This window comes from Penaeus japonicus, unplaced genomic scaffold (assembly GCF_977035675.1).
Source record: "Penaeus japonicus unplaced genomic scaffold, GWHDUDI00000001_assembly GWHDUDI00000040, whole genome shotgun sequence".
NCBI lineage: Eukaryota > Metazoa > Arthropoda > Malacostraca > Decapoda > Penaeidae > Penaeus > Penaeus japonicus.
The window spans coordinates 11,966,509-11,976,508 of record NW_028234442.1 but is presented as its reverse complement, the minus strand read 5'-3'; the positions used below and the strand labels follow the sequence as shown (position 1 = coordinate 11,976,508).

Sequence of the window (10,000 nt, the reverse complement as noted above, 5' to 3'; positions counted from 1 at the left end):
ATGTACAAACCCAGAGTAAATAAGGTTTTAGGAATTATCATGGAAGGATGAAGTACAGTTGTGCCCATAAATACAATCAATGATTTCACGACAGAAAAGATGGAAATCACAACTTCAAGCTTTGAAAAGGCAATTGCATGTTAGTGTACAGGTTCCATGATCTTAGTATAGTTTTGTGATCTTCGAAAATGAGGATGTTGGTATTATCTGCTGTTTTTGGTCTGCAAGTGTTCACATAAGCTGAAACAGACTGTCAGAGTGAAAATAATCAATATGAGAGGTGATTATGGTCCAGACTAATATCAAAGTCTTTTGTTATATTAATTAAGACCCATCTTATGTCCTCCGATTAGCTGGTGTAATTAAAGTATCAATGCTCATTTTATCAGTCAGTATTAGGTATGCTTTTTTTTCCCTGTTGTATTGTATTAATTTATTTTTGATGACTGTAAATGTCTAAAAATTTTACTCTTAGAAGCATAGGCCGTTACAGATGAAAGGAATGTTTCCAGTGAATAAGTTAATGAGAAGAATGTTTACGAACAGATTTGTGTTTAAGGCCTGTTTATTGCATCATTTTTAAAGTATAGCTTAAGAAGAACTCTATTGTATTTCCAATATTTAAGAAATGCTTGTATTGATTATTTATTTATTATTTATTTAACATCATTGTATATGCTGTATCTAAGTGGTAGTTGTGCCTGCCTACATACTGTGTACTTGTACTCTGCACAAGCAGAAGTTTGATAGGTTATCATTTCCTTAAGATATTTTCAATTGATTTATATGTATATTGAAGATGCAAATTGCTCATTATTTTGTTGTAAATGTTAAAGGAAGTAAAACAGTCTGAAAACAAATGACTAAGAAAATGTTATTATTCACTTAATAAGCATTTTTGGTGATGGGATGCAAGCTATTATACATTTATGGGCAAAAACATGACTTATGCATCAAGATAAATTTTACACATATTATAAAGAATATATTTTTCAGGTATGTCTGTTACATGAATGTACAAATTATAATTTGTGGTTAAAGTCAACACTTGATATAAAATGGGCATTTTCGAAGCTTTTATAAACTTTCAAATGTTTTCAAAGCTGTTTTCATATTTCCATTTTTAAAATATTTCTTCATTTTTTCAATTGTTTGAAGGCCTAATCTGGACTGATATCTCAGTTCTTAAATAAGGGTGATTGAAGAAAATACAGTATTTCACAAGAAGATATGAATCACAGACAGTATGATTACTGGGATATAGATGGAGGATTATTTCTGATATGTGCTAGTAACAAATTTAGCCTGTATATGATAGAGCAGGGTTTCCTGTATCTGATAGACCAAGGGTCCAAAGGTGAAAGCAAGATGATATTGTAGGAATGAGAGTATAGGTCAAAGGATAGATATTGTGATTCTTAATTTGATACTATTGTTTTTATAGGGTTAAATTACTTTCATGGATTTGTGAGAAAGATATTTATGCTGCTGTTTGAATGATGTTTACAGAACAATGCATTGCCAATTACAACACTGTGATTGTAATCACAGGTATAATATTTGTGGACAAAGATACTAAATTTTAAGATAATAACTAAGAAAACTAGAAATTAAAAAGGGGTATAATGTGAATGGTTTAGGATGAAATTATATTTTACATGCATGATTGTAGATCTATTTATATATATTTGGATGTGTATATATTGGTGACATTGTAGCAGATGATAGGATTAGAGTGTATAATAATAGGAGAGATGCAATTGATAAGAAGAGAAGACAGAGTCATTGACTGTTCAGTTATGCAGAGTTGAGGTTCAGATGACTCATGATAAATTATCTCTAAAGCTGATTAATCTTCCTGAGAAAAATTGAGTTGATTTGAATGATTCCAATGGTCTGTCTACAGGATTCATATATAAGATCAAAGAGTGAGAGCCTCCTGAGTCCAGGTGTTATCTCAGCTGTCACCAAGTCTTTGGCTAAGAGAGTGCCTAGCTTGAGTCCCTCATCTGCACTCAGCACCCCTGAGAAGACGCCTTCCACTGGCACAGCAGGGCCTCCTGCTGGAACTGGTGTAGATGCTGAGAACCTGGAAGACAGTATGAGGAAGGTAAGATGACAACTGGTCTTTTGGTCTTCAATTTAAATGTGGAATTATGGCAAGGGGTTATAACAAACATGTTTGTGGTGAGCTTTATTTACTTGGTAAATAAATCTCACATGCTCATGATATTTATATTTTTGCATATACCAGTTCTTTTACAAGACGCCATGTGTAGGATATGCCTGACAATAACATGGAAACTTATTTATACTTCATTTCACACTTATCCTATTTATTGTGTTTACATGTATCAGGAATTAGATAATTCCAGTGTTGATATGACTGGCTCATTCATGTAAAGTGAAAAGACAAATGGATTGGAAGAAGAGAGTTCTTCCTGGTATTGAACTAAGAAGAAACAGATTTTGGTGAAGTAGTCAATGAGGAGTGAGGTATGATAATATTACTCTCAGATAGAATGATTGGAACCAGTTTACAAGAATAGGTGCAAGTGATATAGATATGAGAATAAACATTTTAGCAGCTACTTGCAAGCAGGATTATAGAATTTATCATTGGGTTGTTATCTGCCTTACACACATGTATTTTCATAGTCACAATTTTAAGACAACTGATTGTATGAATTAATATTAACTTGGTGATGTTAGTGTTTGTGTGTGTGCTTCTGTGCATGTGTGTGTACCTATTTTCATTAATTGGAAATTTTATATTAACATCTTTTCAAAACATTTTATTCAATAGTTTATTAACAGTGATGGAAATCATTAGTTACATTTTTGCACTTATTCATTGTCTTTGTAATGTTTATAGCATTGAGTTTAACCCGTTAATGATGGGTGACAAGATATCACGTCTAGTGGTTTTTGGGCTACATGCCGGGGACGCGTTATTTTGTCCAGCCCGGCGCGTGGGAGGAGCCAGCGCACAGCGCTAGCTCGTGGCCAGTGTGGCCGAGAATCCCGACGCGTTCGGCTTATGCGTTCAAGAGTCCCGGAATTTTGGTCTTTTTAAGCCGGATTGGTCCCGTTGGGAATGGGTTAATTATCAGAGCCATGTCACTACTGATATTGATAGTGATGAATACAACTTCTCTTTCTATTTATATTTGAATCTGTCCATCAATTGTCCTAGCAAGGGCTAGGATAATGCTTGATGAAGGACATCCACTTCTCTTGGGGACCAGAAGGGTCTTCAATTATGTTATTAATTATATTGTTAACTTTATATATATAATATTGGTCTCTATCTTGTGCCTTCTATGTTGTAATGCAGGCCCAGGAAGATGCTGCACTTCTTAGGTCTCTGGTGGAGCCCTTAGAAGAGGAGATTAATGCCCTTAAGGAGAAGATCCGTGCCCAGGATGCCCAGCTGCGGGCACATGAGGCCCAACAGGCAGCCTCGCTCCACACAGCTGACCTGGTGGCCCCCCTTCTGCAGGGTACTGATGCACAGCTGGTGGTTACGCAGCTGGATGAGAAGGTACACCACTTGTACTTGTTTTGATTTAGTCTTAATAAAACATAGAATTGTTTTAGTTCTTGTTTTGTATTTAAAAGAATATTAATCTTTATTCTGTGATTGATTACAGATGAATATGTATCTAGTGTAGGAACCATGTTTTATTTATGTAGAAATATTTTTGAATCAGTATTTAAAGAGTATCCAAGAGTAGGATCTTACTTTGTAAAATATTTCCAGTTGAAAGGTATGAGTAATACACTAGAAGCAGAGAAGGCATCCCGTGCTGATCTCGAGCTCTATACTGCCATCCTTAATACACAAAAAACTGCACTCATTGATGATGTCGACAGACTACGCACACAACTAACTGAATTGAGACAGGTTTGTTGAGAAATATGAAAAGTGTCCCATTGAAATTGTGATTGTATGTATATGTGTACATGAGCTAATTTGAAGTTCGCAAACCTAATATTATTAGCCTTTGAAAATTATGTTTGAAAATTGATGATGATCATATATAGTGTTTTATTTGTTTGAGCAGTGGATATTTATAGTACTATAAAGATAAGAAGCATGTAGATATGCTGACATTAGATTCCTTTCAGGCTTTTGAAGATGAACGTCGTCAACACAGAGACTTGAAGCACACTTGGCAACGTGCAAATGATCAGTTCCTTGAGGCTCAGCGTTTACATCTGGCAGACATGAGACGGATGCAATCTTTACTTACAGTGGATCAGCAACGAAAATTGGAAGGTGAGTTAGTACAATCAATTACTCTTAATCAGTTATTCTTCTATGTTCTTTGTGTTGACAAGGAATGAAGGAAATTGTGCTTATAGAAAGTTAGGTTCAAGTTAGAAAATTTATGGAAAAACATGAAATTAACCCCCAAAGCAGTCTCCTAGATAGTATAATTGCTTTAAATCCACTCACTATGGAGTGTATATGCCTAATGCTGGTAGTATAGTAAGTGCTTGCAGCTTCTTGCCAAGAGATTTCTCAAGGCATGTTGTGCTGTACTCTCAGAATGATTTTCACCTGCCCTATTCAAAAAGAGGTTTGAATAGTTTATTTTTCATATTTCTTCTAATTTGATACAGTTTGGTATCTTTCTTCCAGCCGCACAAAGCTATTCCCCTATCCCCATCCATATACCTTCTACCACACTGGGCCTTCTCCTGTGTGTTTCTGGGTAGCTTCTATAGCCTATGTCTCCCTCTATAACAAAGTCATCCGAGACCACTACACACCATTCCATCCTCTGCCCACTTCCCCTTCAGTTGGCTCCTGGCATGGATAAGCTACCTGCAACATTATGATTATTGTTTTATGTAGGTTATATGTACTTCAATATATGATTTTAAATTATGATTATTGCATTAAATGTATTTGGTTTATTTGTTTTTGTAAATTAATTATTTTTTCAAAAGGTCAGGGGTAACTGATTGACTCTCAGGATACATGGGAGGGTTTCTGGTAGCATATGGAGTCACATGTAATTCAATCTATTTACTATGTAGCCAAATACTTGAATTCAGATGATTATGCTTACCTTAGTAGAAAACACCCATGTTTGTTAGTGGTCAGGTAACTCAGTAGGTACATGTTGATAAAATGTTTGAGAACCGTTGGCCTGCAGTATGGGTGTCTCTTCATTCTTTCTTTCCTTGCTTTCAGCTTTTCAGCTACTCATTGAAAACTCTATAGATATTGAATTGATATGTGAATGAAATAAGAACATATAAAAATGTTTTCATATCATCTATAAATTGTAAAAGATAAGCATGTAGATGGAAGACTTAGCTGAATACTGAAAACAGATTTGCAGAGATTAATCTTGTCTTTTACATTCTCATATATTTTGTTTCTTACCCTAGACCTACAGAGGAGTGAGGAAGCCGTAGCCAAAAGTCAAGCAAGTTCCATCTCTGAGATGCGACCAGATCTGAAGCCCGGTATCAAACCCACATCTCCTCAGCTGTCCTCCTTGTCACCTGCTTCCAGAAAGCGAGTCACTTCTCCATCTCCTGATCTGGAGGTATGAGAGGTCACAGATTTGTGTTAAGAAAAAAAGAAGAGGAGATTCATGATTTTAACTTTGGAAAATGAATGTATATGTTATACTTGTGCCTGTATGTGTATATGCTTATTTACATTTATGTACAAGGTTTTGTGTATGGTTGTGCTTTCATAGTTCAGATTTAGAAAAGGCTATTTTATGAGTACACTGCATTTATTGCATTTATTACAGGTCAGTGCTGATGATGAGCGACCTTATGCACTCGTGGACCTTGATGATGACCATGCCTCTTCCACCACACCCCAGCTGGTTCGAGGGTATGTGAAGAGATCTTTAGGGTGGTTGACTTTCAAGTGATTTATCTCTGAATCTTTTTGGTTTTTGTTACAGTATATTATACTTTATTTTACTTATGTATTTAGTTGTTTACTTTCTAGTATATCAACTTATTATGTTGCAAATTTTGAGACATTCATTCATTTGTATATTGATATAATTTGGTAGAAATTGTTCTTGTAGACCAAAGGTAGATTTGGATTTTGATGTAATTTTTCCAGTTGTGCTCAGGATTTCCCACATTTGTGTGAAATCTACTGTGCTGCAGTGTTGATTGTGTGGAATGTATGTGTATAGGATAGATATTATTTAACACAATTATGTATATATGTTAATAACAGTGTTACACAAGTCAACTTTTTCTGTTAGTGCCATCACTTTCAGCTGCTACTTAGAAACATTACCACTTGCATCACAAGCACTATGCTTTGACCACAGGTTGGTAAACACAAGCACTAAATCATGGAAAATGCACACATGACCCGACATAACAAAAATCAACAAGTTTCACAGATGAGATCTGGGAATTATTGGCACTGCTGATCTATGTGCAGAATGTACAATATGAATTTCTCAGTTTTAAGATATTTCTTATGATATTATTTTATAGTGTTTTATTTATTTTGTCTTCTTGTTTTGTTTTGTATTTATGGATAAAAGTGAGGATGTTGAAAGCCATGGTGAGAGTATCATTGCATATAGAGGGTTTACACTAGCTTAATTTGGGATATTATTTTTTATGGCATTTTCTCTCCAGTTGCATTGATACGTTTTAGTATAATCACAAGTTACTTTTTAAAGATTACTATGAAATAACAATCCTGACATGTTACATTTCCAGAGAGCTTGCTGGCAGTGAACAGAGTGATGACCTTAGCAGTGAAGCTGAGACACACAGTCTGCCTCCGGACAGTCTTGCACCAGAGAGTCTGGCTCCTGACAGCCTCTTAGCAGAGCGTTTCAGCCCTGACAAGATGCCCCAGCTGACTCAAGACCAACAGAAAGCTCTTGCAGGTATGGCATATGCATAGACAACTTTAGTCAGATTGTTTAGAGATGAGAAATATTTACGTTTGCATAATGTTTATATGTATGGGTGTTGTGTATATAGTTATAGAAAAGGTATATGCATTTGCATGCAGCAGTGAAAGATATTTATGGTATGTATTTTTGTATAGCTTTGTGATGTATTTTTTGAATTTTCTCTTTTGCATCCTTGTCAAGAAAACACTTTTAAACATAGCTTTGGTGATTTGATACTGAGATTACAAATTCAGATATTGCAAGAAATATATAAATGTGTATGATATATGATATGCATAATCAAGTAGATGTCATATGCAAATGATTAGGTAACATTTTTTGGGAATAGACACTAATTGAATAGCTTATGAACAGCTTTCAAGCACTTTTTACATGGTTTTAACCCACTCAAGATGTGGCATATATTTACCTAACGCTGCTCTAGCCGGCAATATAACTAGCATGTGCAGCTTCCCTTCAAGAGATCTCTCATGGCGTGAGGCTTTTGCTGACTCTTCACCTGCCCAATTCTGTGGGGTGATAAAAGGTTTTAGAATGTTTATACATTTTTCTGACAAGTCGAGAAAAATGTGTATATACAAATGAAACTATAATGCATATATGCAAATGTAACTATAATGTGTATATACAAATGTAACTATGTAGGGACAGACCATGCCATGATAAGATGGATATTTTCCTACTATATACTTATTGAGTCAGGGTTTCTATAAGTAGATGGTAGCACAGAATGTCCTTATGTTCTTTATCTTTGAGCTATTAACCCACGGCTTTGCACACGGTCGCAATTCCGGGGTTCTCGAACACATAAGCCTAACGCCTTGAGATTCTCGGACGCACAAGCTGCACGGCTTCCCCTTATAGCTCGTCCCGGGCGTCTGACGCAAAAACCACAATACATGCTATCACGTCAACCGCCTCCAATGGGTTAAGGGACAGGGTAACGATTTTCGGGGGTGAGGTAAAAAACGATCGTAGAACTTTAAATTTTTATTGCTAATTGGCCTAATACTAAACTTATTTTCCCCAAGTTTCAGCTTGATATCTGTAATAGAAAAGAAAAGAAAAAATAATTACTTGAAAATACATGGTATCATTATAGATGCATAAACTGGCAAAGTATTAATGTTAGACTTTTGAAAATACTCCCAATCGAAAGGCAATGAATGCATCTAGAAATTGTATAAGCTACATTTTTAATATTACATTTATATAAGCCACTGTAACACGGTGAGAAAGGTGTTAAAAAGAGGTCTTTGTTTTTGTGATAAAAAAAAAAGCATTGAAAATATTTATATCATTAAATTGGATACATTATCTTCCACAATTTATAGCCTAATTCAGGACACAGAAAACAAAAAAAGGTGAAGAAAATCGCACCGTAAATAAAGGAGTTGATGAGTAAAATGTAGTAAAAACTTACGTTTGGAGAAACACGCTGCAAAGATGTCGGACGGGAGGGGGCGATGGGGGAGGGAGTGCAGCTGATATTCTTTGCTAGTTCTTCCAGTCTTGATTTCTTTATTATTGTGTTGGTGCTATTTGTAGTAGGTTCTACGTCCGTACTGCAAATTGTTTGTCTTTTCTCCACTGAGGAGGGAGAGGAGGGGGTGTGGAGGCGTGAGAGGAGTAGGAGACGGGGGTACGCTATGGGTCTACGTCACGCTGTCCCGCTATAATGATTTCTTCCTCTAAAACCGCTGTATCTTCTTTGACAAATTTTGTTTTACGACCCCTCTCTGTGTTTTTCATTATCCATGATATAACTTTTACGTTTCGGCATCATAAATAATCTTCAGACACCGAGTTCAGTAATGCACGCCGAGACAGAGCTACTGCATATATACACTTTAGCTGGGAGCTTCCAAAGCACTGGTGAGAATGGCCTGCGCTGGCTCTCTAGCCTCGCACAAGACCCCATAGGATGAAACTGTGTAAACAAATTTTATTGTATATTATATCTATAGGAAAAAATGATGCGATACAAATAGCTTCTCCAAAGTCATAATCATGATGCCCCCCCACACCCTCTGGAAGATACGCGTCTAAATCTATTTTTAATAGAGATATAGTGATGATATTTTCAGAGAATGAAGTCAGATGATCAAGAAATGTGATGCCAGATTTTCATAATTTTTAATTTTTTTTTAGTTTTCCCGCTAAAAATTGCATTACCCTGTCCCTTGACCCACTCACACTGGGCCTCATATTTGTGGAATGCTGCTCCTGCTGGCTAGATAACAAGTGTGCACAGTGACTAAACTAAAGACCTCTTCCATATGTTTTGAGGGAGAAATCATGATGTAATAGGATGTCATCTGGTGGGGGTGAAATCTTTACATGATGTGATATCACGTCACTTGCTACCTATGGGTTAATAAGATACTTCCTACAGATTTGACAAGTGATATACCTCATCATGTGTATCTTTGAAAATCACTTCATGAGAACAAAGACCACTGATTATGATATGTCTGAAAAAGAGATTTGGGCAAAAGTCTGCAACACTGGTGTAGGGATCCTTATCAAAATTTGATATTTTTCTAAGTTGACCCTTTAGTCGTGGTAGTTTTAAATAAGTTTATACAGCCTTGTGTCGATATTATCATATATGGCCCGGCCCATCTGTGTCTAGGCCTATTGCTTGCCTTGACGGCAAATGACGCCATCCGCGACCAATGGGTTAAAAGTAGGTCTTTAACCCATCCAGAAGCATGTTTTGTGGGAGGGATCACTTTTGTACAGCATTTTTCTTTTTGTTGAAATTAGATGCTATTCCTTCAGTTATGATGACCTATTATACCAAATGCTAATGAGTATCACTTTGCTAATGTATGTATAAAGTCATATTTCACAGAAGTCTAGAAAATAATAGAAAACAATCTTAAGATGATGAGCACAGGCTGAACATATGTGTCCCATTGTATGATATCATATATATCAATAAAATGAGGAGATTTATATATTTATCATAATTCAAGTGAAGATTAGGGATATCCATGATTTTATTTTTATTTTTATTTTTTTTTTTATTGTACTGAAGTAGAATGATAAATGCCCACAAGTTAATA

The 10,000-nt window shown here is 35.7% G+C and overlaps 1 protein-coding gene across 5 annotated transcripts in view; it reads left to right on the top strand.

Moving 5' to 3' along the window:
• LOC122264259 (rab GTPase-binding effector protein 1) overlaps positions 1-10,000 on the top strand; it is a 49,149-nt gene that overhangs the window by 31,631 nt on the left and 7,518 nt on the right. For 4 of the 5 annotated variants that reach the window (XM_043033065.2, XM_043033063.2, XM_086533984.1 and 1 more), the window contains 7 exons: positions 1,907-2,110; positions 3,338-3,544; positions 3,764-3,907; positions 4,132-4,282; positions 5,407-5,567; positions 5,781-5,866; positions 6,727-6,899. In XM_043033065.2, the coding sequence (XP_042888999.1) occupies positions 1,907-2,110; positions 3,338-3,544; positions 3,764-3,907; positions 4,132-4,282; positions 5,407-5,567; positions 5,781-5,866; positions 6,727-6,899 (1,126 nt within the window). The remainder of the gene's footprint in view (positions 1-1,906; positions 2,111-3,337; positions 3,545-3,763; positions 3,908-4,131; positions 4,283-5,406; positions 5,568-5,780; positions 5,867-6,726; positions 6,900-10,000) is intronic. The other variant, XM_086533983.1, reaches the window with a different exon arrangement.